Source organism: Saccopteryx leptura, chromosome 2, assembly GCF_036850995.1.
Source record: "Saccopteryx leptura isolate mSacLep1 chromosome 2, mSacLep1_pri_phased_curated, whole genome shotgun sequence".
Lineage (NCBI taxonomy): Eukaryota > Metazoa > Chordata > Mammalia > Chiroptera > Emballonuridae > Saccopteryx > Saccopteryx leptura.
In genome coordinates, this window is record NC_089504.1 from 336074541 (window position 1) to 336101370 (window position 26830).

Below are 26830 nucleotides of genomic sequence, written 5' to 3' on the forward strand. Positions count from 1 at the left end.
CCCTGGGCTTGCCTGGTCAAGGCACATATGGGAGTTGATGCTTACAGCTCTCCCCCCCCTTCTCTCTCTCTGTCTCTCCTCTTTCTCTCTTTCTGTCTCTCCTTCTCCTCTCTAAAATGAATAAATAAAAAAAAGTGCTACCCCTCAAAGCTCCCATCCATCTTTTTCTGAGACATGTACTTTTTTCTGTACTTTTTCTGTAAGTACAAGGACCCCTTCTCTCCTCTGTTATAGCCACCTAGTCTGAGAGATTAGCTCTACTGGGCTCCCTCAACTGGTCAGATCCCTTTTTTCAGAGACCTCCCACCTAAACACCCCCAGCTCTCAGGAATCTTTTGCTCTTGGGTGTCACTCATGATCTTTTCCTCCTTCCTGCCTACTCTAGAGTCCAGGCTCTGTGACTATGAGCCCACCTTCAGATCTTGCTCCCAGAAGCAAGGTCAGCTTGGCCTCCAAGGTTAGAAGGGGGAGAGAGAGGCAAAATTCTCAATTCCAAGAACATGAAGTCCTTAGATGGGCAATTTAGGGAGAAGATGCTCACAATCTCCCACCTTCTCCAGGAACTTTAAAAGGTGTGACTGAGTCCGATGGTAAGCACAGGCCTGGCAAGGCCTTTGTAGTGGCCAGAACTGTTGGGGGCCTGACGGGAGAGCTGGGCTCCTGGGACTTCTTGCCTGCTTAATCCTCCCAGGGGGCAGTGTGCATAATGCAGTGGCATGTGACCTTAGACATGGATTTGCGGAGAAGAAAATTCTTTCTAATCCTCAGTCTGCCCAGCTGTGAAAAGGCCTGGGCAGGGAGTGACTGAAGGAACAGGGAGTAACTGAAGGAACAGGAGGATTTTTCACAGATTATGAAATATTGCCTTCATTCTTTTTGAAAACAAACTTCTTCCAGCCACACTGGCTAAAGTGGGGGGAATGGCATGAGAAGAAGTTCCTTGACTCTGGGTACCCATTAGCTCTGCTATCCTGTGGTCCAGAAGTCCCTCTTCCATAACTAGTCACTCAGGGCTGAGCCTGGTGGTCCCACCCCCAGCCTCCTGTGGCTGCTTTGGCAACAGGGGGCAGAAGTGATAGGCAGCTGAGGATTTGAACTGTGAGACCAATAGGGATACAGAACCTTGTTTCACCACATGCCCTAGCCTGACATTTATCATCTCAGAAGCCTTCCCTCTACTCCTGTGGCCCTCACAGAGAGTCCTTCTGACCAAGGACCCTAGGACTATCATCCCAGCTTGGTCATCAGTGTGGGCTATTCACAGGAATATGCTTCTTTTTCTCCTTTATAGAAGGAGATCCTCATCTTTGTCCTACACACCTCACCTGGCTGTCCTGGGGACTGAATGAGAACCAGAATGTCAAAATGCTCTGAGGAAGATAAACTAACACCATCTTGTCTGGTGTGCCTCCCTCCACCTTTGGGGTCCCAGGCCCATGGGATTTCACGAAAGGACTCGGGGCTGAGATCTTTTCCCCTTCGATCATTTGCCCTTCCCAGGGTGCTCCCCACGGGGGTGGTCAAGGATGCTCCCATCCAGCCACTGGGCCCCTCTCTGCATGCTCACCTTAGTAGAGGAGTGACATGGCACAGGATCCTACCATTGCTTGGGCCATGGGCCTCTCACACTCTATACATATCATTATCAGAAGGACTGCTCATTATTACCAATCTATTTTTAAGGATATTAATTCTGCCCCTACTACTAATAATTTAGATCTAGTACAAGACAAACATTGTCAGAGCCCCGCCCCCATGCCATCCAGAGTGTGATTTAGCACACACACAAGGCAAGCAGTAAGTTGACAGTCGTCTGGTCTTACTAAAGTTTGGAGGGAGAAGAGAACCCGGAGGTCCTCCCACCCTAGCCCCTCTCTATGTGACCAGCGGAAGGTACTGTTCTCTGTCGTGCAGGTGCCTGCGTACTGGCCCTCCCTCCAGGCACCGGGCTGGGGGCAGCGGGCTCTGAGCACCTAATCTTGCCCCTCTAAGGAGAAGGATGTACAATGCTAGGTTCTGGTGGTGTTTCCCTGAGCTCGTTCAGCTCCTGGGGTCCAGACCTCACCTTTCTTTCTTGACTATCCCCAGATCCTCTTGGGCTTGGCATTGCCATCCCAGAGAACTTTTTCCCCCAAATCCTTCCCACCTCTGGAAGATTGGACATGCTTGTAGGAAGGCCCAAATAGGCTGAGCCTACTCTTCAAAGCCACATGCTCTGTAAGGCCCCATGTGGGCTCCCCTCTCTCCCAACACGGGGCTGGGAACACCTCTGACAGTGAACACTTCCGTGATCACTCTGGCTCTGTTGTGGGGGGGCTGCCAAGTACAGAGTCTGATAATTGGGTTTTCTGACCACAGTGGTATATGTGTGCATATCCTTGTGCATAGCCTATGTTATCCAAGACTGACAGTCTGGGACATGGCTGTGGAATTTACAAGTGTAGGTGGGATCTCCAGCTGTCTCCGGGCAATCCGGTTCCAGAGACACACCCCATTCTGTGTGTGTGTGTGTGTGTGTGTGTGTGTGTGTTGGTGCCCAGGACAACTGTAGATTGTCAAAAGCAGTAGTTTCAGGATGGAGGAGCAGGGCTTGAAGTTGACTGACCACGCGCCTTCCTATGAGTACGATGTGGAGGGCTAAATCGGAACTCCCAGTGGGCTCTCTGTTGCATTCTTAGGGATCTTGAGGGGTGCCTACACCCTGGGGTTTCCAGAGTAGTGCTGAGAGCATGGGTTCCCTTTTCCCTGTGACTCACAGCTGGTTCTCCAGTCAAGTTCCCTGACAGATCACGATTCAGCTAATTCTCTCCCCAGCCCCATTAATCTGAGCTGACTAAGCAAGAGCCAGACGCAGGGTAGAGACCCAGGGATGCTCACGATGGCGGTTATCCCTCAACAACCCGGCAGGCCTCCTTGCTTCAGCTGTTGTCCATCTCCCTGCCTTGGTACTGGCCATGCTGAATTGGATTGGTTACACTCCCAGTTTCCCAAGGAAGGTTGCTACTGCCTCCTTTTGGGGCCCTCTGAAACCTCTCCATTTCCCACTTTGACCTGCCATCCATCCACCTACAGTGCAGAGAGATCCATCTAGACATCAATTTGTCTTGTTGTACTTGAATTTATTTTGCTGTTTGGCCAGCAGCCAGCCTGTAAGGTCCAGATAGGATCAAGAAGCTGAGGGCTTCTCCAGGGATGATCCTATCCCATCCGTTTTTGTTCCAGGGGCATGGCTCTGGGCTTTTCCTGAACACTGGAAGAATGTGGAGGACAGACCAGGACCTGACGGGGCACTGATGAGGAAGTGTTAGACTCCAAGGAGGATCTCTGATACATGGACAGATCCATTCTGGGGAGGTGGGGATGGTGTCGGAGAGGAATATGGTGTTAGGGATGAAGATGGAGGTAGGGCTGAGGAGGTAAGGTAGGAAGGGAAGAGAGAGATGGGGGTTGTGAGGATAGAGGTGAAACTGGGGATGGGGAATTGGCTAGAAAGAGGGCTGGGTTGGGGTTGAAGATGTGAAAGAAAAAAGGGGTGGAGTGGAGGTGTTAGGGATGGGGTGGGGGTCGAGATTGAAGATGGGCAGAGAGATGGAGGAAGGGACAAAGGGTGGGAATGGATCAATTGGAAAGAGCAAAATGATTCAAGGACCTTTGATTGATGCTTCTGAGATGCACTCTCCTGGAGGTCATCTTGTCATCCCCCTCCTCCTGAGCATGTTGCCAGCTCAACCACGCCCATTCCAGATCAATGGTTTCTTCTCCACTCAGGAAACCAACTGCTGTGGTCACACAGTACAGCCAAACTCGATTTAAAATGCTGAAACAGCCTGACCTGTGGTGGCGCAGTGGATAAAGCATCGACCTGGAAATGCTGAGGTCGCTGGTTCGAAGCCCTGGGCTTGCCTGGTCAAGGCACATATGGGAGTTGATGCTTCTTGCTCCTCCCCCCTTCTCTCTCTCTCTGTCTCTCTCTCCTCTCTCCTTTCTAAAATGAATAAATAAAAATAAATTAAAAAAAATGCTGAAACATCTCTCTAAAGACTAATGTCAATCTCTCCTGCTGCAGAAACCAACCTTGGCTTGTTGCACTCTCCCCTGCAGGCTTCAGCAGGGATGGGGGACTGGGAAGAAGAGAAGGAAGGGCATATTTGAGGGACCTCTGTCCCCTGACTCCCTCTGTTATGAGGAAAACAAGGGGAGGCAGGCAGAGGCGGCTCCCAACAGCCCCCTCATTAGTGTATGGAGATGGAGAGACTAACAGAGGGGCAGCGGGCATGGGACCTTCTTTCTGTCCTTTCTTGTACACAAACTCCCAGGAAATTTCATTGCGACTTGGTAACAATCTCTGGCTATGTGCTTGAGCCCTGTGCCAGCAGTGAGGCCTCTAGTGGTCCATGAAAACTCAAGCTGAAAGGAGGGAGGTTATACGCATCAGGAAGGACTTCCTGGCTTGGAAGGATGGTGAGCCATAGAAAGTGATGCTGTGTTGCTTTCTTAGAGGGCAGATGGGACTGACCCTCCATGGAGGCTAAAGAAATGCTTTCCTTGAGACCAACAAGGGGACACCTGACAGCTTCCCAGAAGGCACGTGTTACCAATAGGCTTTCCCCTTGTCTTTAATTATATCAAGCCTTCTCCTTCTCACATGAATAATGAGAGCTGTTGGTTGGGGCCATCTGGGATCAGTGTGTGGATGAGACAAAGATGGGGAGCAGGCAGGGGTCCCAAACCCCTAATTTTCTCTTGCCTTCCCAGGAGCAAAACGGAGAGGATTCTGGGGCTCCCTGAGCCCCTGGGAAATAAAGCCCTCTGAGAACTCCCTGGCATTCCCGGGAGAACAGGTTCCTGGCCCTGGGAGGTGAGAGAGGCGCCGGGCCTGGGGGGGCAGCGTGCCTCGGCAGGCCCTGGAGCCGGGAGCCGAGCGCGGCTGAGGACGGGCGGGGCTGGGCGGGATCTGGGAGGACATGTGCCTCTCCCCATGGCATCTTTGCCTCTGAGGATCCCAAGCCCAACTCTGGCCCAGCCTGGCCCACCACGAGAGAGAAGCCAGGACGGGAGTTGCTGCCCTCCATCAGTTGAGGATGCCCTTCTATTGCCTGTATCCTGGGGGTCCGGGAATGATCAAGGTGGCAGAAAGCGCCTGAGTCAGGCATGATGGGGACTGGATGGGAGTGCAATGCCACCTGCCCCACCACACCCCCCAAATCGGCCCAGAGGAACTGTTTTTGTGTTTCTTTTCCAATGGGGAACGGAAAAGACTATGAGGGCAGGCAGAGCTGGACCCTGTAGCACTAGAGACTTCAGACCCCAGGAAGGACCTCAGGGTGACTAAGGAACTGATCAAGTTTCCTCCTTTGGGATTAGGAAAGCGAGGAGGGGCAGCCCTGTCCGGTGTGGAAAATGACCAGCCTAGAGGCAGGGGGAAGGATGAGATGAATTCTTAAGAGGATGGGCCCTCTCCACCCGAGTCCTTTCCCTCTGACCAGTTGTGTCTGGCCACAAAGACCATACAAATCCTCCCACATCTGTAGGTGCAGAAAGAAGCAAACATGCCCACTTGGTAGTCTATTCTTCATCTAATTTGCTCTTTGGACATTTATGGAGGGCCTGGGGGACTCCACGGGGAATGCCAGAACCTTACCTGATCAGGTGTGGGGAGGAGCCCTGGGAACCAGGGGGGGCTTCCTGCTGCTCTAGCCAATTCCCTATGGGCTTTCACTTCCCCAATTCTAGGCTTCAGGGGTTCAAGAGCTCCCCGCATGTCCCAAATCTGCTCACCCAGCCTCTTGGCTTCAGGGTTTATTTGTTTTTTAATGTTTATTTTATTGATTTTAGAGAGAGGAAAGGAGAGAGAGGGAGATACGGGAACATCAATCTGTTCCTGTATGTGTCCTGACCCGATATCGAACTGGCAACCACTGCACTTTGGGATGATGCTCTAACCAACTGAGCTATCCAGCCAGCACAGCTCCAGGGTTTTTAAGGTAGAGAAATGTTCCTAGACCTCTGGGGGATTCTGCCTTGAGCTCGGCATCAGGTCCTGGCCACAGCACCTGTTTGCCACCTGTCTGCTTCTCCTCCAGGTGCACCGCCTTCTTCCTGCAACCTAGGCCTTCCCTGAGATCCCAGCATCTAGACCCCAGCCCGGGCTGCCCTGAGATGTTGAGTGACTCGTTGGTCAAAACACACCCTTGGCACCACCAGCCCCCAGAGCTTAGAAAACCCACTAAATCTGCCTCCCTGTCTTTCAGTTCAAGTTTTCCAGTTCTAACACTTCAAAGTCCTCATTTTCTTCCAACATGGGGTGGCTAAGTACACCCTCTCAACTCGGAGGCACACACAAAATCTAACAAACACCAGAATGAAAACTTTGCTACAGCAAGAAGGATTGAAGTTAGACAACCTGAAACAGGAACGAGAGGGAGGAGCATGGAGGAGAGGGTCCTCTTTGGGCTCCAGGCACTCACCGGATCCCGAGTCTCCCTTGAGCTGCAGTGAGAAGATGGGAAGGACCCCAGTGCTCTCAATAACTTCCAGCGCCCGTTAAAAAAGCAACCCCTCCCACCCCATGCCCTGGCCCGGCCCTGCTGGCCTCCACGGCTGACTTGGACCGGGTCTCCTCTTACCTGCTCAGTGAAGCAGGTCCGCGTGGGGGCCCAAGGCTGGGCGGCCAAGAGCGCAGTTTGTCTGTCAGTCCGTCAGCTCGGCTGTCCTGGGTCTGTGCTGACATCAGATGAGGGGAGGCAGCTGCTGGGTGAGCCAATAATTATGATATCAGCTTCCCCTTGCCCTGAGGGGCTGCTGCCAAAACGGAGAGAGGAGCAAGGTGACTAAGAAGCTAGTTTGCTCCTTGGCTCTTGTTTGACAGGTATGGGCTCCTGTGCCCGCCCCAGCCACACCCTGGCCCCCCCAACCCCTCCCTCCTCCTGAGCCAGCCCAGGCCCCCTGTCTCTGCCAGCAGGCACAGCCTGTGGCCTATGAAGGAGGGGCTTGTCCCATGGCCCCCACCTGCACCTAAGGACGGGGATGTCAGCCCCCATAGGTGGGGCACAGGCCTGTTGGGACATGCACACGTGTGTCAGGAGAGCTGGGCTACCACATGTATGTTCATGGAGTCGGCGAGAGGGTTCTGGGGAGCAGCTCTGGGTGGTGGCCCAGAGTCTTTGAGGCCCAGTGTGGGTGGGCGGTAGTTGTGACCCCTCAAGGGCCACGCACAAGCACGGATTTGCCGAGAATGGCCTTTCCTTGGGGTCTGGCCATCTGTCTGTCTCTGTATGATCCTTCTGACACTTTCAGGGTGTCTCCTTGGGTGTGGGAGAGTGTGCACACATGTGTCCATGTGTCTGTGACTCCCTGTGTGTGTCTGTGGGCGTGTGAGCCTCTCCGTGTGTATGTACACTCATCTCCTGGGTTGGTGTGCCTCTGCATCTAGGTCTTTCCCCATGTCTGTGTGCGGGTCGTGTTCCTGTATCCAGGGCTGTGCACATGTCCTCCTGTGTGTTGTCTGGGTCTATGTACTTATCTCTCCTCTGGGTCGTCAATCCTACCCTTTGTATATCTATGTCACTGAGTGGGGGAAATGGGGACCCAGATTCTGAATCATGATCCCATGGTCACTCTTTATGATCTAGAGAATAGAAACAGAAACTGGCATGGTTGTGGCCCTGGTCCTGGCCCCCAGAAACCACCTTGAGTACCTGTGAGCCCCGGGAATTGGCCCCACTCCTCCTCCCTGGACTCAGGCTTAGAGTCCGTCCCTGGCTTCCTGACAGCCTTCTCTGCTTCTGCTCAGACCTTGTCCCCATCATGTTCTCACTGCTTCTTTTTTCATGTTCTTTGACCCACCCCTGTCTCCTGTCCCTGGCCATTCTTTCTTTCCTCCCTCGTACCCCTTGTCCTCTAAACCCACTTTTATGTCTTCATGGAGCTAAAGGCTCCAGGGACCTAGTGGTAGATCTGCTGCCCAGCAAGAACTGGGATTTGGCTTCTGCACTGAGGGTGTGGACAGGTCAGCTCCTCCCCACTTACTCAATCTCTTTCCAAGGAGGGAAGTAATGTTAACCTTCGCTAGGGGATGGTGGTGGTCTTGCGGGACTAGTGTGGAATAGACTAAGGCATTCAGAGACTTCTTTGTCTAGGCTTGGAATATCCATTTCAGAAAAGAAGGTGCTGAGACAGATAACAATGGACCCATTTGTGAGTGATGGTTAGCTGTGTCATCTTCCATACGTACCACTCTGAGCCTCAGTGTCCTCATATGTTCACAAGGGATAATATTCACCCATGGAATTGTTGTGAGGATTAAATAAGATAATATTTAATGTTCCTAGCAATTTCCCTGGTATATAAATATGTGCCCCCTTTCTCTTCACTAAACACAGTGGTGCTGGGTCGCACATGAGAATGTGCTGGTTTGCCCCCTTGAATACAGGAATTGTGTTCTGGAGATAGAACAGGAGCCCCACTCAATCCACCTTTCCCTGGGATTCACACTAGCAATCAAAATCCTGCTTTCTTCTTGCCTGACCAGGCGGTGGCACAGTGGATAGAGCATCGGACTGGGATGCAGAGGACCCAGGTTTGAGACCCCGAGGTCGCCAGCTTGAGCGCGGGCTCATCTGGTTTGAGCAAAAAGCCCACCAGCTTGAACCCAAGGTCGCTGGGTCCAACAAGGGGTTACTCGGTCTGCTGAAGGCCCACGGTCAAGGCACATATGAGAAAGCAATCAATGAACAACTAAGGTGTTGCAACGCGCAATGAAAAACTAATGATTGATGCTTCTCATCTCTCTCCGTTCTGTCTGTCCCCGTTCTAATCTCTCTGTCTGTCTGTCCCTGTCCATCCCTCTCTCTGATTCACTCTCTGTCTCTGTAAAAAAAAAAAAATAAATAAAAATAAATAAATAATCCTGCTTTCTTAACCTAATAACTGATGAAATTTTATAGTGAAAGGGAAGCTGTCAGGATCTACTGGTGTGTTTGCTATTGCTCTTATCTGATGTGTATACACCTAATTGTTACTTCTAGACTCACAGGTAATTCCATGTGGATAATCTGGGCACAGAGAACCATGAAAGTTGTAAATTGGAGGCTGTTCTCATTGCTATCAATCAACGTTATTCTGAAGGTAATAACCGGTGCAATAAGATAGGAAAAAGAAATAAGGGACATAAATATGAGAAAGAAAGAGGTAAAATCTTCAAGAATCACCAATGAGGTGATATTTTACTTAGAAAAATCTAAAAGAATCAACTGAAAAACTATTAGAAGTTAGTAAGGTAGTAGAATATATATGTTATGTATAGAAAAATCAAAACTAAAATAACCAATTGGAAAATATAAGAAGACAAAAGATCCAGTTCACAGTAGCAACAATACTAAATACCCAGGAATAAATGAAATAACAAACTCATAAAATCTACATGAGAAAAACAATAGAAATTTATTGACAGACATAAAGTAAGACCTGAAAAAATATACAGGTGTATCATATTCTTGAATTGAAAAGCTCAGTGTAATATTTTAAAGATGTCAACTCTGCCCTAAATAGTCTATAAACTGAATGTAATTCAAATCAAAAGTCTAATCCTCTCCCCAAACTTGACAAGTTGGTTCTAACGTTTGGGGAAAAGAACATTCATGAGACTAGCTTAGAACTTTTTTTCCTTTTTAAATTACTTTTTATTTTTCAATTACAGTTGACATACATTGTTATATTAGCTTCAGGTGGAAAATAGCTTAGAACATTTTGTAAAAGAAGACTAACAGGGGGAACTTGCCTTGCCAGATTTAAGGATGTTCAGTAAGCCTTCTGCAATTAAAACAGCAGGATTTTGGCGCAAATCAGCATATAAATTAGTGGAAGATAACAGAGTTCAGAATAAACTTGGGTATTTATAAAAATTGTGTATATGCTAATAAGGTATTTTAAAGCAGCTGGAAAATAAAACATTCAATAAATAGGATAATGGGCTTGCCATTTAAAAAAATAAGGTTAAGCCTTATTTCATACTATACATTAAAAAAATCCTGATGGATTCAAGATCTAATATAAAATAAAAACCATTCAAATAAATAGGAAAAATAAAGAAACATTTTTACAATTATGGAGCAGAAAAGGCATTTTTGAAGCATGACATCAAATCCAGAAGCCAAGGAGGAATATGTAACTTGACTAAGTAAGATGTACCATATTATATATATAAAGAGTTCTTTCTCTATATAACATATAATGAGCTCTAAAAAAGTAAGAAGAAAGACAATCTCACAGAATAATGGGCAAAGGATATGAATAAGCAATTCATAGATAAAAGGCAAATGGCCAATAAACAAGTGAAAAGATTTCCAACTTCATTAAAAATCAAAGAATTGTGCCTGGCCTGTGGTGCCGCAGTGGCTAGAGCACTGACCTGGAATGCTGAGGTCACAAGTTCGAAACCCTGGGCTTGCCAGGTCAAGGTACATACAACAAGCAAGCAATGAACAATTAAAGTGAAGCACCTATGAGTTGATACTTCTCGCTCCCCGCCCCCCACCCCGTAAAGTCAATAAATAAAGTCTTTTTTTTTTTTTTTTAAATTGCCTGATGGTGCAGTGGATAAAGCATCAACCTGGAATGCTGAGATTGTCTGTTTGAAACCCCAGGCTTGCCAGGTCAAGGCACATATGGGAGTTGATGCTTCTTGCTCCTACCCCCTTTTCTCTCTCTCTCCTCTCTCTAAAAATCAATAAATAAAATCTTTAGGAAAAATAAAAACATTAAACTCTTTAAAAACTCAAAGAATTGCAAATTAATTCAGGGTTCCAGGGTGCCAGGAAGGCTGTGATGGAATGATGGGAAAGATTGTGGTTTTCGGCTCCCCACAGTGGGACTGGGCTTCTGACGGGTGAGATGAACTTCTTTCCCTTCTGAGACAGGATCCACCTCTGCCCCAGGAATGGGTGCGGACTCTTGCTCCCTCTTTCCTTTGGGAAGCACTATTTCCTCATTGCATGCAGTCAGGAGTTAAAGCAGGAGCGAGCCTCAGGAATTCCAGAGAAACCTTCGAATGGATGGGGCTTGTGAGGTCCTTCTCCTCATTCTCTGCCCCGACAGCACCATCTTCTACTTCTTTCTTCACACCAGCCCCTTAGAATTTTCTCCTACACCCAGAAAGTCTGTCCCGGTGTCTACTTTCAACTCTAGCTGCTGTAGCGTTGGCTCTGCTCCCCTTGGAAAGGACCTCTATCTGGATGTTTGGTGCCACACACTCCAGCACCCTAACTTCTGGGCCTGCAGTTGTAGCTGAGCTGGGCTCTAGCCTGGAGGGGCTGTCGCTGGGGCTAGTTAAACATCCTGGGCTTGGGAGAAGCTCTGTCTTTCTGGAGCCTGAAGGTCAGAACTGGTTCACTTTTTGCTGCTGAGCTGTGCCCAGGGCTGGGCTGCTTTGAGCCAGTAGCAGCCCTGACTAGGGATGGAGATCCCTGGGGCCAATGTCAGCCATGCTACATCTGAGGCAAGAGCCTGGTGACTCCAGGGAGAAAGAAGAGCAGGTTCCCACCCTTGGGAGCCCTAGTGTGCTAGTGGCAGGCCCCCTCTGTGCCCCATATTAGGACTGGCCACCTTCTGTCTACTTCTGCTCAGTGAGAACTGGACTTGTCTTCCCAAAGTGGGTTTCCAAGACGAGCCTGATACTCCCCAGGCCTTCTGTCTCACTCCATTGGCATGGAAGACACTTAGAAACATCTGTGGAGGCTCTTGGCCCAAGCACAGCTGCTATGAGGCCCTTAGGCCTAAGGACCCCATGTCAAAGAAGGGCTGGAGAGGTCTGAGATGAATCAGGATTGACTTCTGCGGACAGACCAGGCAGCACCTTGGCTGTGGCTGATGGAAGAGTGCTGGCCGGAGCTATGGTGGGTGTGGGGCAGGGGCGCTGGGTTGGGAGGTCTGAGCCTGTTCTGGTTGGCTGACCCTCTGGGAAACCCAGGGAGTTTCCAAGCCCAGAGCTTGGTCGGGGGAGTCCGGTGGGGAGGGATATAGCTAGAATCCTGCTGGGTGGGGAGGGCAGGCTTCTCCTGTTTTGTCTTAATCCCTCCTGCTACTGGAAGGCATAGTTGTGGAGGTGGGGAAGGAGAGATGCTGGTGTGTGTGTTCACTGTGTGAGAGTGTGAGTATGTGAGTGTTTACATTTCTGTTCTCATGCTCACACGTGCCACCATGGGTGTGCAGTTAAATTGTGGAGCTATAATGCAATGCTGGGTGTGTCCATGCCAGAATCTGTGTGTGTGTGTTTCTGTGAATGACTCTGGGTGTTCGAAAGGCTCTGAATGCCTCTGTGTGTGTGTGTGTGTGTGTGTGTGTGTGTGTGTAACCATGTATGCACATATCCATGTCCATGCTTGGGTTTGTGTGTTGTTCTGTGTACCTAAGAATCCATAGCTCTGTATATACATGTTTGTGGGTCTCCCACTCTTTTTTTTTTTTTTGGTCTTATAGCCATTTACAGGGACCTTAATGACTTTAAATGTCTTTAAGGCTCATAACATGGCTTTACTATTGCTAGCTTTCTCCAAATTTCTGCAGAAACACATTCAGGTAAGCAGATTCATTGGCTGGCTTAGGTCTCCCACTCTTTTTTTTTTAAATTTTATTTATTTATTTATATTTTTACAGAGACAGAAAGTGAGTCAGAGAGAGGGATAGACAGGGACAGAGATGAGAAGCATCAATCATTAGTTTTTCATTGCACGTTGCAACACCTTAGTTGTTCATTGATTGCTTTCTCATATGTGCCTTGACTGTGGGGCTACAGCAGAATGAGTAACCCCTTGCTGGAGCCAGCAACCTTGGGTTCAAGCTGGTGGGCTTTTGCTCTAACCAGATGAGCCCGCGCTCAAGCTGGCGACCTCGAGGTCTCGAACCTAGGTCCTCTGCATCCCAGTCAGACGCTCTATCCACTGCGCCACCACCTGGTCAGGCATGGGTCTCCCACTCTTAAGAGCAACTCTTCCCTGTCACAATCTTTCTAAGCAGGCTCTCTATTCCCTTCCCCCAAATTCCATGTCCTCTTATCTCCCCAACCTCCCTCCCTGAGGTTGAGGGCTCACCCTTTTGGAGACCCTCACACTTCCTGCCCCAGTAAAACCTCATGGCTCTGCTGATCGATGGTGACTAATGGGGCCCTGACTGGGGTGGAGGCTGCAGGGGGCACCCTCTTCAGGCTGGCCCCACCGGAAACCTCACCCATTCCATTCCTACCCCACTCGTCACCCTGTACCTCCTGGCTGTGCCCCCTTCCTCCTGCGCAGCTCACCAGTCCCTCTTCAGGAAGCAGCCTCCCCTCTGAGACTTTGGGGGAGACAGGGAAGTCATGGCCTGAGCCCCTAAGGGGCCTACTGTGGGGTTGAGGACCTTAACCTCTTGAGCTGCCCTCCATCTAAGCCCCAGTCTAGGTGAACCCAGAGAACAGGATCAATAGCCCTGCTCCCACCTTCTCCATCTCATAACAAGTGCCCCTTTCCTACCCTGCCAGGTTTCTCCTTGGAGAACTTGGCTCGTCATCTTTTCCCTGGTACTCTGGGTGCCACAGCTGCCTCTGGGGCTGGGGCTGGCCAGTAGGGGAAGGGTGAGGCAAACAGGGCTGCTCCCGTGGCCCCAGGGGACAGGAGTAGGAGGAATTGGCTCAGAAACCTATGCTGAGCCTAAGGTGACATTGGCCCCGAGAGGCTAAGATTTTGTCTCAAGGTCACACAGCACTCCACACTCCGCAGTCTGAAAAGGGGTTCTGAGGGCAGCTTTCCTCTAGGAGCAAGAAACTTCTGATACATTCATTCATTTATACAATAGTTGCTGCACCAGACCCTGTGCTAGGAACTGAGGCAGAGTGTCCTCAAGTTGTTTCTGGCCTCATTGATCTCCTCCAGCAATGAGGAGCTCACCACCATAGCAGTTCTTGAGTTCAAGTACTGTGCAAATTCAGCTGGTAAAAGACACCTCGGTAATTTTATGGGAGCCATGGGAGAAGGGGTGTGGGTGCCCAGAGAGAGAGCACGCAGCCCCTAGTCCCAGCAGTGCCCCATCCACCTGCCACAGCCCAGAGTCTGTGTGCAGGAAGGCCGAGCTGCTAGTCAGCTTGCACAAAGCTGACCTGGGCTGACAGGCCTTCCTTCAAAGGTTGGCCTGGTCTGTGCCGCTTTATTGCCCAGCTAATGACGGTGATTAGGCTGTCAGGTGCCACCTGCCTCCTGTCCGCCCTCCCTCCTGCTAAGGAGGATGCTTTTTGAGCACCTGGCAGAGGCCTGGCTCCCAAGGTCTGCCAGGGCACTCACCACAGCTGACCCCTCAAACCCCAGGCCAGCTTTCGCTTTCCTCCACCTGGGAGAAGGCAGGCTCAGCCCAGTCTTTATCCCCTGGGACTGCTGTGTGACTTTAGTCCACATCTGGTCTTCTCTGAGCAGGACTAAGGGGGAAGTAAGGAATTACAAAGGGGAGTTGATAACAGTGGATGGGGCATGTGCCCCTGAGTAGCACACCCGCCTCTCCCCCAGCCAGGACTGGACTGGGGTACTCAATGAGGATCTAGAAGAAAGTGGTAGCAGAGGGTCCTCCTTGCGCATGGGGCAACCCATTGCATTGTGGGTAAGCCCCTGGAAGAGTCCCACCATTCTGGGTCTGCCATTCTCAACGGTGGGGGCGCTGTTGCTTGGGGCCTTGTAGGGTCTCAGTGTGGGTTTGGGTGGGTCTGTGATTTATGATCTGCTTCATAAATGAGGAATGCCAGCCTGGGGGGCTAGGTGGGGGTGGAGCCACTCGCCTGACACTCCTCTCTCTGCTGGATGTCTGGCATGTCCTGTCAGGATCCCCTGTCCCCTGGGGACAGCCATGTTCTCCCTCATACAGCAGCCCCCTCCCATCTGCACATGCCTGCCTGCCACCCTGGAACCCCCAGCTCCAGGAGTACTAAGTGAAGGCCCAGACCAGGGGAAATCTAGAATTAAATCCTTTCTCTCTTCATAATTCAGCCCTCTTTTTCACTGGGCATGAGACTGACAGGGAATATCTTTTTTTCCTTCCACTGCAGCAAGAAGGAACTGGGTATAAGACTCTTGGAAACTTCCATCTAAATGAACTCAGGCTTACATGCTACCGTCACAGTGAGAGAGACTTAGGACTGAAACAGAGATGAATTTCCTGCCAGGAAGGGATGTTGAGCTCCCAGGATGGATGATGGGTGTGGTATCACCCTTCCCCATCCCCATCTCATTTTGCCAGATGGACAAAACTGGGAGTTCACGAAGGCGGGGAGGTGGAGGTGAGTGGGGAGGCAGAATGATCCAGCGTGCTGTCAGGTCTTGAACTCTGAAGGCCATGCCAGTTTTGAACCTGCTCCTGTGAGCCTCACTGCATCTTTCTTGCTGCAAGCTGCCATTTTGGGTGAGGGTCCACCTTTGTGGGCAGCCTGCCTCCCCTAGTCTGGCAGGACTGGTTTTACCGGCTGGAGGAAGGGTCGGTGAGGAATTGGCAGGGGCAGAGGGTTTTATGTAAATACCCAGGGAGTGCTCTGGGAACGGGGAGGCCGGTTTTCCCAAAGACACGCAGGGACTGGCAGCTCCCAATTAGCCAGGCCGGGTGATGTCAGTGCTGCTTTCCTGGGTGGCTGCGCCCACTCCGATTGGCCTTGGCAGAGGTTCCTGGCCATTACCTTCTCCATTGGGTGGGAGGGGTGCCAAGGGGGCTGCCATACAGGACATAGGCCAGGTCCCTTCCCACCACAATCCCAAATCTAGGGCCTGAACCATGTGGTGGACGAGCTCTGGAAAGCGCCGTGAAAAACCATCCCAAACTCTACTGAAAAAAAAACACACTTTAATGTGGCTAGTATTTGAGCCTTTTCCCCAAATCAGAGGCTGGGGAAAGCTCAGTAGGCTAGGCTGGTCCCAAAAGTTGTTGCCATGGCAACTGCTGGTAGGCCCTGCTCCCCAGCGCCTACCAGGGCCTACCAGGCCACCTCAACCTTGAGTTTCAATAAATATAGGGCAAAAGGGTCTGAGGTTACCTACTAAGCTGGGGAGATGAAGACCTGGGGTGTTATATTATCTGTGAACTCACACACACGCAGTTATGCACACACACCTAGGATCATATATATGTATGCATACAAACTCTCCTTTCAGACATCCTCACATAGACATGTACACACTATATACACATTCTCTTTAGACACACAGGATCGAATGCACACACATCTTCCTTACAGACACATGAGGCTATGCACACATGAGCCTTTTTCTGTGTTTGGCTTGGAGCCTGGGTGTCCTCCTGAGCAGTAGGAACAGGTTGAGTCTTTCTGGTCTTGTCAGGTGATACCCTGGTCTAGGGGCTAGGCATGGTGGTGTTAACAAAGCAGAGGGCTGAGGTGTTGCGGAAGGCCCAGGAGGGGAACGTGTGCAAGTTGAAGATGGGGTAGCTCCAGCTGTTGATGGCCAGCATGATGACCAGCACGCCGACGATGTTGAGCAGGAATCCTGCCCGGGCCTGGTTTGCAGAGAGTCAGTGTGAGAGAGCGGGTGTGGAGCTGGGCCTTAGGTGTCCACAGGAACCCAGGGGCTCTCACTAGCACAAATCTCCCTTGGGAAGTCCTCTCTTGTGTCTAACCTGCAGCACTAGGCAATGCCTTTGTCTCTTGCTTTACTCCCAGTGCTAATAGAGGAAAGGGAAGTTCCCCATGAGGCTCCAGGGTCCTGGGCCTTGTTCTCTCTGTGTCCATCTCCCTGGGTGTGGCTCCTTGGCATCTTGGAACCTTCCCTAAATTCTTCACCCCTTCTTCTTCTTCTCACATGGCTTGGGCCTGGCAGGGCCTAAAGATGCTCTAAGTGGGGGTCGTGTCCTAACTTCCCTGCTATCCCTAACACAGACCAGGTCCACTCTCAACTCAGGGCTTACGCTACTTTGTAGTTACCAAGATGGAAAGACAGAGCAGGAAGGCGGGCTGAGACATTCAGGGCCCCTGCCACTCACCATATCAGACACTTTGAGGCCTCCAAAAGAGAAGACGATGGCATTGGGCGGGGTGGCCACGGGCAGCATGAAGGCCAGGGATGCGGCCAGAGTGCAAGGAAGCATGACATAGAGAGGGTGGAGGCAGATGGCCTCAGCCTGGGGGGAGAGAGTAGGGCAGAGCTGATGGCCGGCCGCATCCCAGGGGGAATGAGCTCCAGTTCTCCTGCTTCCCGTCTTTGAGATACAAGCCCCTTACCCCCAACACACACTCTGGCCATGAACCTACCACCTCTGCCAGAAGGTACTGGGTGCCCTGAGAAGGGCTCCTTGACCTCTCTGGAGGGAATGACTGTGTGGCCCCACCCTGCGGGGCATGGCGCAGGGAGGGGCCCATAAAACAGATCTCAAAGGGGCTCAGGGTATCATCAAAGGCTGCGGGAACAGCGCCTGGGAGGAAGGGGCTGGGGACGCTCCAGGGAACAATTTTACCCCATCACCTCAGGAATGACCAGAACAGGGGCTGGGCTGGGGAGGTGGGAGAGGCCACCAGTGAGCCCATCAGGATACCAAAGGGTGATGTCACCAGGGATGGGGTGAGTCAGGGGCCAGAGGGCTTTGGGGCCCAAGGTAGCTGGAGAGCTCCAGGAAGGGTGGAAGCTCAGAGGTCCTCTTCTGGAAATGACAGGAGGTGCAGATAGGTCACTGCGACGCAGAGGTGGGGCCCCTGGGTGGGGGTGGGTAGGAAGACTGCTCAGAGGAGGAGTGTTTGCAGGGCCAACTTACCATGGAGGCCAGGATGGGCAAGAAGAGTGTGGTGGTGGCCACATTGCTGGTGCACTCAGTGAAGGTGGCAACCAGGAGGCAGAGGATAAAGACAATGGCGGGCGGGGACACTTGCTGCAGTGGGGTCAGCTTGGTCCCTAGCCACTTTGATAGGCCCGATTTCTGTGGGCAGAAAAGGGGTGTGTGTGAGAGGTTGGGTTGCCTGGGGTCCCAGAGCCCCCTGCTGAGGCTTGGGGAGGGCTCTCTTCCTGTCCATACCTCTCTGGATTCAAAATCAAGAGCAGCTTGGGAGGAAGACCCAGCTAGCATCCAGGGGCCCTCTCTCTTGCTCTTGAAAAACAGTTGAGTGTGGGGAGAAGGGTCAGATGAGAAGCTAAGAAAGGGGGTCAAGAGGCCTTCTTGGGAAGCCTGTGGCTTGGTTAGAGTAGACTTCTCCTGACCTCTCTCAGGCGGTCTCTGGTCATCCTTAGCGCTCTCTCTGCCCCATCCTGCCCAGCAGGTCACACAGCAGTCCCAGAGGAGGGAGAGTGGGCAAGGGTCCTGAGAGAGGCCGAGAAGAGGCTGATAGGAGGGTGGGGACAGTCCACAGGTTTCAGAAGAGCTTTGAGGTCTTGCCCTAACCATGTCCGTAGTGCTAGACTGTGAGCTCCAATGCTGCTTACCCAGCACTCAGCACAGAGCTTGGCACAGTTGGTGAATGCTCCAATGCTGCTTACCCAGCACTCAGCACAGAGCTTGGCACAGTTGGTGAATACTTAATGGATGAACTAACCTCGGACCTAGGAGTCTCCGGTACCAATCCCTGACCCAGGGAAGCTGCCTCCTGTCTGTGCAGTGAATGAGCTTAGCTGGAACAATGAGGCCCAGGGGTGCAAGTTTAGAGATTTCCCTCTTGGATGGAGACTCTGGGAATAATGCCCTTGTCCCCAGAGCCTGGCTGGATGTGATCACAGCGCCCACTGGTGGCTTCAGCAGGATGACCCTGTCAACCCAAAGCCAGCTACTCTCAAGTGCTAAAGACATGATTATTATGCATTCCGTCTGGAAGGAGTGAGGGGGTAGAGTCAGGTGGCTGGTCACCGAGAACAGTCCCTGCCCACCAGGAAAACCAGCCTCCCCTTGGCTTTGAGACTCCAACTGAGGAAAGATCCCTACAGCTTTTGTTTCTCCCTCTCTCAGACCATGCTCCATTCTTTCTCCAGCAGCTGCAAAGGCTCTGCCACCAGGGGGCTCCCAAGTTGGGATCAAGTCTCCCCTGTGAGAAACAGAAGCAGGACCCCTTTCCCTGCCACAAGGTCTGCTTCAAACAGGTTGGGGAGGGGCAGGGGTTGCTCACCTCACTGCCCTTGGCTAGGGCAAAGCCGCCACCCAGCAGGAACACAATATTCCAGGGCATTTTTTCGTTCACTGTCTTCCAGTTGAGGAGGGCAAGAGGGGCCTTCAGTTTCCCAGGTTTTTCTATATACCAGGCAGAAGAGGATGCGTCAGCAACAGTCAACAGGCCTTCCCTCCCTTCCGCTGGGGGCCTCCTGTATGGGTCCCTATCAGAGCTTAATGCCTGTGGGAGGGGGACCCTAGTTCTGCAATATCCCGATTTTGTCCCTGTGTCTTTGGCAATTCACACCTCTCAGGGCTTTGTCTACTCCTGCCAAATATGATCTAAGGCAGTGGTCCCCAACCTTTTTTGGGCCACGGACCTGTTTAATGTCAGACAATATTTTCACAGACCGGCCTTTAGGGTGGGACGGATAAATGTATCATGTGACCAAGACAAGTGTAAGTCTTAGACGGATGTAACAGAGGGAATCTGGTCATTTTTTAAAAATAAAACATCGTTCAGACTTAAGTATAAATAAAACGGAAATAATGTAAGTTATTTATTCTTTCTCTGCGGACCAGTACCAAATGGCCCACGGATCGGTATCAGTCCGCGTCCCGGGAGTTGGGGAACCACTGATCTAAGGTACATTTCATGCTGGAAGGCAGGGACTGCCTGGAGGCCCTTCCCTGCCCCAGTCCATGTGCTTACCTGGATCCTGAGTCAGCCCTGGGATCTTGGAGGGCACGATGAACAAAATTATGCCGATGAAGATGGCCACTGTCCCATCGGACACGAGGCTATGGGCAGGGCAAGGAGGGCAGGCTTAGTGGCTCAGGGCTGCTCAGAATGCAGGGTGGAGGAGGTCATGGAAAGGAGCCCAACCCCTTCTGGCAAGTATCCCCTCTGCTGCCCCCAGTGTTACCTCCTGTTCTGCTATTGGGCCTTGCTCCCTTCCCTCCTCCTTTAGCCAGGTGAACCCCTAAAGTATTCCCCTCTCCCCGGAATGCTCACCTTTCCCCTTTCTCATTGGCAAAAGCCACGCTGCCCCAGCCGGGGAAAAAACCTGGCTCCCGGGTGAACCAGAGTATCACCAGGAGGACAAAGAGTACGGTGACGGCCTTTTCTGCAAAGGTCATGGGTCCCAGCTGCTTGTGCTCTCTTTGGATGACTTGGAAGGCTGCCTGATCTTGTTCCCGTGCTTGTCCCCCAATGCCAAAGTTCTTCCGGAAGCTGCAGGTAGAAGGGCAGGGGCAGCCCATGAGGGCCTCACACAGTGCAGGGGAGCAAGGCGCTCTGAGTGCTTGTGACATAAAGGCGGAGGCCTGCAGAGGCCATCTCAGGGTTGCTACACTAAGGCCCTGGATCCCCCCAAGTTTCTGGAAGGAGAACAGAAGACTTGGGGGGTTCATAAGGCAGAGAGAAGGTCGGGGTTGGGGAGCCAGGTTTCCCTGTGCTTGGCCCTGCTCCATCTGCCCCACTGACCCCCTCCCTGTTCTTCTAAGCCTGGTTCTCTTAAGCCAAGCTCTCCCTTGCCCAGAGTGTGGATGATGGAGAGTCCTGGACCTCATTCCCTTTTCTGGCTCTGACTCACAGTTCCCATCCTCCAACAGCTTTTCAGGAAATCCTCCCCCCATCTCCTCCCAGATTCAGGGCATCCTCTGCTAGTCTGAGCACTACCCAGATCATCCCCAGAGGCACAAAAGGCTTTAGTCCACTTCTGAATGCTACTTACTTAACTCATGTTGACGTTTACCGTTTTACTTGGGCAAATCGCAACTCCCCTCCCTGCTGGGTGGTGAGTTCGTCAAGGTCAAAGACCATGCTTCACACATCTTTGAATTCCCCATGGTGCCTGGCACTGTGCTGGTCTCTTTGACTACCATCTTGCCTTATACCAGCTTCCAACCTCAATCCATCCTCCTTGTACCTGCTCAAGCAATTTTTCCTAAGTATAGCAACAATGCTTACAAACTTTCAGTGGCTCTTCACTGCCTGAGCAGGAAGGGCAGATAACTCTTACCACAATACCACTCATATCACCACTCTTATCCTGTACTCACAGCAGACATGACTAATCAATCCCAGACTCTATTCCTAGTGAGCTCTAGCAAAGTCTCACATGATTTTTTTTTTTTAACAGAGACAGAGAGAGAGAGTCAGAGAGAGGGATAGACAGGGACAGACAGACAGGAACGGAGAGAGATGAGAAGCATCAATCATTAGTTTTTCATTGCGCATTGCAACACCTTAGTTGTTCATTGATTGCTTTCTCATATGTGCCTTGACCGTGGGCCTTCAGCAGACCGAGTAACCCTTTGCTGGAGTCAGTGACCTTGGGTTCAAGCTGGTGGGATTTTTGCTCAAACCAGATGAGCTGGCGCTCAAGCTGGCGACCTTGGGGTCTCGAACCTGGGTCCTCAGCATCCCAGTTCGACGCTCTATCCACTGTGGCACCGCCTGGTCAGGCTCACATGATTTTTAACTCAGAACTCTAGTGACCTCAAGTCATAAGGGTTCTTAGTAAGAATAAAACCCATTTACAGGGGGTTAGGGGAGGGGAGGGGCACAAAGAGCATGGCTTTTCAGCATTTGCCATATTCCCCCTTTAATCTATAGACAGACAGCAAATATTTACTTATGGTGTTTCCACTATAAAGACTGCTGTCTTAGGGACAAATGCTGATGAATTATTTCAGCAGTTCCTCCTTCTTCAAAGACTTATATGTCAACATAGAGCTCCATGTTTCATAGGACATACTCAAGCTCACTCCATGCTCCCTGGAGCTTTAACACAAGGGAATGCCTTTTATTTTTCTTTTTTCCTATTTTCTTTTTTGTTGTTGTTGTTGTATTTTTTCTTTTATTTATTTATTTTTTGCATTTTTCTGAGGATGGAAATGGGGAGGCAGTCAGGCAGACTCTCGCATGCGCCTGACCGGGATCCACCTGGCATGCCTACCAGGGGTGGATGCTATGCCCATCTGGGGTGTAGCTCTGTTACAACCAGAGCCATTCTAGCGACTGGGGCAGAGGCCATGGGGCTATCCTTAGTGCCCGGGGTGGCTTTGCTCCAGTGGAGCCTTGGCTGCAGGAGGGCAAGTGAGAGACGGAGAGGAGGGAGGGGAGGGAGAGGGGGAGGGGTGGAGAGGTAGATGGGCGCTTCTCCTGTGTGCTCTGGCCAGGAATCGAACCCGGGAAACCTGCACACCAGGCCAATGACTCCTACGGGTCTAACATATCATGCTTTTTACTTAAAAAAAAAAATTACATTTCTTTTGAAGGCTGATGAACAGGAGACACCAAATCTTTTTCGCCTGCAAACTACTACCTTCTTTATTAGATCTAGCTAATAACACTGTTTTGTCTTTTTCCAAATAGCTCCAGATATATGGAAAAGATTTATATAGGCAGATGGGGATCTTCAAACCCCTCAGCGAGATCTTCTGAGCATGGCTTTTAAGATACCTAGAGGCAGAAAAAGCCCAATAGAGATCAGGGGAACTACCAGCTTTTAGGATACACCCTTAAAGGCTCCAACGCCCCAAAGGGGTCTCATAGGATGCCATCTGGGTCCTGCTTCAATAGTGGAAAGGAAGGTCATTGAGCTAAAGCCTGCCAGGCTTACATGCCTCTGCTGTGAGGAAACAGGGACACTGGAAGGTAGGCTTCCCCCTCGCTCCTCTAAGGTAGGGTTCAGTCTCTTCCAGCCCTGCTCCAGCCACCTATGACCTAACCTTGCCCAGAAAGCTGGGGTTTGCCACTGAAGGCTGAAGGTGCCCAGAGCCGTCGGCCCCATCTATGACACTGTGGACGAGCCTAGCGTATTTCTTCCAAGAAGCAGGTAAACTGATCTCATTTGCACAAGGGCCACTTAACTATGTTTTGCCTGAATAGTCAGGTTTTTTATTCTTCCCTCAAAGATCTCTGTTGTGGGTGTTGATAGTCCTATTTTCTGCTGCTTTGCTTAGTATATAGTGTTTCCTTTATCCCTCCTACCTCAATGCCCCACTCATATTTCAGGCTGGGACCTACTCCTAATGTAGAGCTCTCCTTCCCCCTTTTGCCAACTTGTATTATGAATTTACCTTTGCCACCCAGCTTAGTGTATCCCAAGGTTCTCTTTACCATGCCACAGTCGCAGAGCTCCAGGGAAAAGCAACCTGGTCTCAACTCTCCAGGCAGAGGAGAACAGAAGCTCCATATCCACGCATGCTGCAAATGGCTTTTCCAGTCTACCTGAATCATTACCAGCTAGAAGCAGCTGTCATTGGGACTTGGACATGAGCTGCAAAGTATAGAATGGTGACAACAATTCCAGTGTCATGCGGACTTTTCCTGTGTGGACTTTTCCTGGACTCCTGCTCCCTGCGACAGCTCCTAACAGACTGAACTGTGGTTGGGTTGCATTTCTCAGGGATTTGGCATGGTGATGGGGCCAACTTGGACTTGGTGAACATGTTAAGGACACTACTCTTTTATGGATTCTTGCTGTATTGGCCAAGAGTTTGCTTAAAGGCTTTTAATCACTGTAAAAAAAAAAAATAGAAGACTGGATAAAGAAGATGGGGCACATATACACCATGGTATACTATTCAGCTAGAAGAAATGATGACATCGGATCACTTACAGCAGAATGATGGAATCTTGATAACATTATGCGGAGTGAAATAAGCGAATCAGAAAAAAACAAGAACTGCAGTATTCCATACATTGGTGGGACATAAAAGTGAGACTAAGAGACATGGACAGGAGTGTGGTGGTTACGGGGGGTGGGGAGAGGGAAGGAGGGAGAGGGGGAAGGGGAGGGGGAGGGGTACAAAAAAAACTGGATAGAGGGTGACAGAGGACGATCTCTCTTTTGGTGATGGGTATGCAGCAGAACTGAATGACAAGATAACCTGGAAATGTTTTCTTTGAATATATGTACCCTGATTTATTGATGTCACCCCATTAAAATAAAAATTTATTTATAAAAAAAAACACCATTTACTACTTGGCTTCAAGGACAAGGTTCTAACTGTTTATATAACACACAAAATTATCCAAAATCCTTCCCCTACCCATGATCTAGCTTCATCTCCTAGGCTTCTCCATAAACATCCTAGGCTTATGCTCTATCCACTGCACCACCACCTGGTCTGGCTTGAGTGTGGGCTCACAGACAACCTCCTTTTGGTTCTTTATGTTTCAACCACACAGAACTAGAGTTCTCTCAAACACTTCATGTTCTTTCTTGCCTCTGTGCATTGATACAAGGTGTTCCCACTGCCTGGAATGCCTTTACCCCACTCTCTACCTGGCCAACTTCTAGTTTTACAAGATTCAGTTCTGGCTTCATCTCCTCCAGGGGCCTGTGGGATCCCTGCTCTCCTGGGCTGTGCTCCCATAGCAGCTGGGCTTCCCTGTGTCATGGTCCCACCATACCATCATCCATCAAATGGTGAGCTCCAAGGACAGGAGCTCTGCCTGGTGTCCTTCAGTGTTCTCAGTGCCTAGCACAGGGCAAGGCATCAGTAGGAGCACAACAAAGGTTTTTGTAACTGGCCATGCTCGGTGTGTTTTCCTTAAGCACTTACCAAAGGACTATGGAGTGTTGTGGCATGGGACCTGGCCTGGGCATCAGACCTGCTTTTCAATCCCAGCACTAACAAATATAGTTGTCTATCATTCCCGAAGCCTCAGCCTGCTCATTTGCTAAATGGGATAATAGTACTCTTGGCCCAGTAATAAAGGGTAGAGGGTGTCCAAGTGCACCAAGGGGCTTTGGGAGGGAGAGGCCTTTTCACTGGGCTGGTGATTTTATCATTTTCCACAATGGCTTTCTTGGGTACTCAACTGAAGGCTCCCAGGGGATAAGGGCAGGGACTTGGGACCCTCTCACCCATTCTTCCACTTACTTGAACCCCAGGAAGAGGAACTGAAGCCACAGCCAGGCAAGCGCCAGCAAGATGATCATGGCAGGGAAGGCAAAGCCAAACCAGGAGGCAAAATTCACCACATTGCCATTTCCAGAGTAGAGCCTGAAAGGGGATGCAGGCTGCTGTGTGACACTGCCCAGCGGCCACCAGGCCCCACGTCCCCTCAGTGAGAGTGCAGACCCCCACCCCTCAGCCACTCACGCGTTGACCTGGCCTTGCAGCACCAGGTTGGGTGTGGTGCCAGTCAGTGTGGCGATGCCCCCGATGCTGGCCGAGTAGCACACGCACAGGCTCATGCCCTGAGAAAAGCGGTGTTGTTCTTCATTCTTCTGTGTCATTGGCTCCAAAGGATGAGGTGGGATAGGGTGGACCTGCCCATTATCTGGGAACAAGGGAGAGCTTGGGTTGGGGAGTGGGTGCAGGGTCAGCTCTGGGAATCACAGCTGGAGTGCCATGGCCCCTGTGGTTTAGGCAGGATACGTTGTCAGTGAGCAGCCCAGATCTGGGGGGCAGAGGCTACTTCCAGGCCTGTAAGGACCCAGCACTCCCTGGGTCCCGGGTTAGAATGTCCTCAGACGCCATCAGGCCCAACCTCTTGAGAGAGGGAAACTAAAGCATAGAAAAGGGCACAGAAACCTGACTAGGTGGTGGCTCAGTGGATAGAGTGTTGGACTGGGATGCAGAGCACCCAGGTTCGAAACCCTGAGGTCACCGGCTTGAGTGTGGGCTCACAGACGTGATCCCATGGTCGCTGGCTTGAGCTCAAGGTTGCAGGCTTAAGGAAGGGGTCACTCATTCTGCTGTAGCCCCCAGTCAAGGCACATATGAGGAAGCAATCAATGAACAATTAAGGTGCCATAATGAAGACTTGATGCTTCTCATCTCACTCCCTTCCTGTCTCTCTGTCCCTGTCTGTCCCTCTCTCTGTCTCTCTCTCTGTCTCAAAGGAGAAAAGAAAAGAAAAGGGTACAGGATTATCTAAATCAGAGTTTTTCAACAACTGGTTCATGGACCAGTGCCAGTTCACCAGAAATTTCATGCTGGTCCCTGAAAGAGTTAACCACCCTGATCTTGTCCTAAGATTATAGCATCTATAATTTCTGGGGCTGGTGGTGAAAACCTCTGATCTCAACCACATAGGAGGAGTGGAGCCTAAACCCCTGACGGCCACCTAGACATCAGTTTTCCTAGGTCCGAGGGGGCTCCCCAATGGGATTGTTCATTTTATTTATTTGTTTGTTTGTTTATTCATTGATTGATTGATCTATTATTATTATTATTATTATTATTATTTTTGTATTTTTCTGAAGCTGGAAATGGGGAGAGACAGTCAGACAGACTCCCGCATGCGCCCGACCGGGATCCACCCAGCATGCCCACCAGGGGCGACGCTCTGCCCACCAGGGGGCGATGCTCTGCCCCTCCGGGGCGTTGCTCTGCCACCACCAGAGCCACTCTAGCGCCTGGGGCAGAAGCCAAGGAGCCATCCCCAGCGCCCAGGCCATCTCTGCTCCAATGGAGCCTTGGCTGCAGGAGGGGAAGAGAGAGACAGAGAGGAAGGATGGGGGGGTGGAGAAGCAAATGGGCGCTTCTCCTATGTGCCCTGGCCAGGAATCGAACCCGGGTCCCCCGCACGCCAGGCCAACGCTCTACTGCAGAGCCAACCGGCCAGGGCCTGATCTATTATTATTTAACGATAGAGATAGAGAGAAAGAGAGAAAGACAGACAGGAAGGGAGAGGGATGAGAAGCATCAATTCTTCGTTGCGGAACCTTAGATGTTCATTGATGGTGTTCTCATATGTGCCTTGACCAGGGGCTCCAGCAGAGTG

General features: G+C 50.9%; 2 protein-coding genes and 1 non-coding gene across 9 annotated transcripts in view; all 3 read right to left on the minus strand.

The window, feature by feature from the left end:
* FOXN1 (forkhead box N1) overlaps positions 1-6793 on the minus strand; it is a 28910-nt gene extending 22117 nt beyond the window's left edge. For 4 of the 5 annotated variants that reach the window (XM_066363711.1, XM_066363710.1, XM_066363709.1 and 1 more), the window contains exon 1: positions 6627-6793. The gene's annotated coding sequence lies outside the window, so the exon portion shown is untranslated. Of the gene's footprint in view, positions 1-6467; positions 6563-6626 lie in introns of those variants that run through there. The other variant, XM_066363707.1, reaches the window with a different exon arrangement.
* Positions 6794-12466: 5673 nt separating this feature from the next.
* On the minus strand, positions 12467-12597 carry LOC136396138 (small nucleolar RNA SNORA33). Its single transcript, XR_010749553.1, has one exon. It is a non-coding gene; the product is annotated as a small nucleolar RNA SNORA33 (small nucleolar RNA).
* Positions 12598-15823: 3226 nt separating this feature from the next.
* The window catches only part of SLC13A2 (solute carrier family 13 member 2), a 29764-nt gene continuing 18757 nt past the window's right edge, over positions 15824-26830 (minus strand). For all 3 annotated transcript variants that reach the window (XM_066363714.1, XM_066363715.1, XM_066363716.1), the window contains 8 exons: positions 25201-25381; positions 24979-25101; positions 20093-20311; positions 19790-19878; positions 19097-19218; positions 17761-17922; positions 16996-17133; positions 15824-16512 (listed from right to left, as the gene is read on the minus strand). In XM_066363714.1, the coding sequence (XP_066219811.1) occupies positions 16351-16512; positions 16996-17133; positions 17761-17922; positions 19097-19218; positions 19790-19878; positions 20093-20311; positions 24979-25101; positions 25201-25381 (1196 nt within the window). In that variant the 3' untranslated portion in view covers positions 15824-16350. The remainder of the gene's footprint in view (positions 16513-16995; positions 17134-17760; positions 17923-19096; positions 19219-19789; positions 19879-20092; positions 20312-24978; positions 25102-25200; positions 25382-26830) is intronic.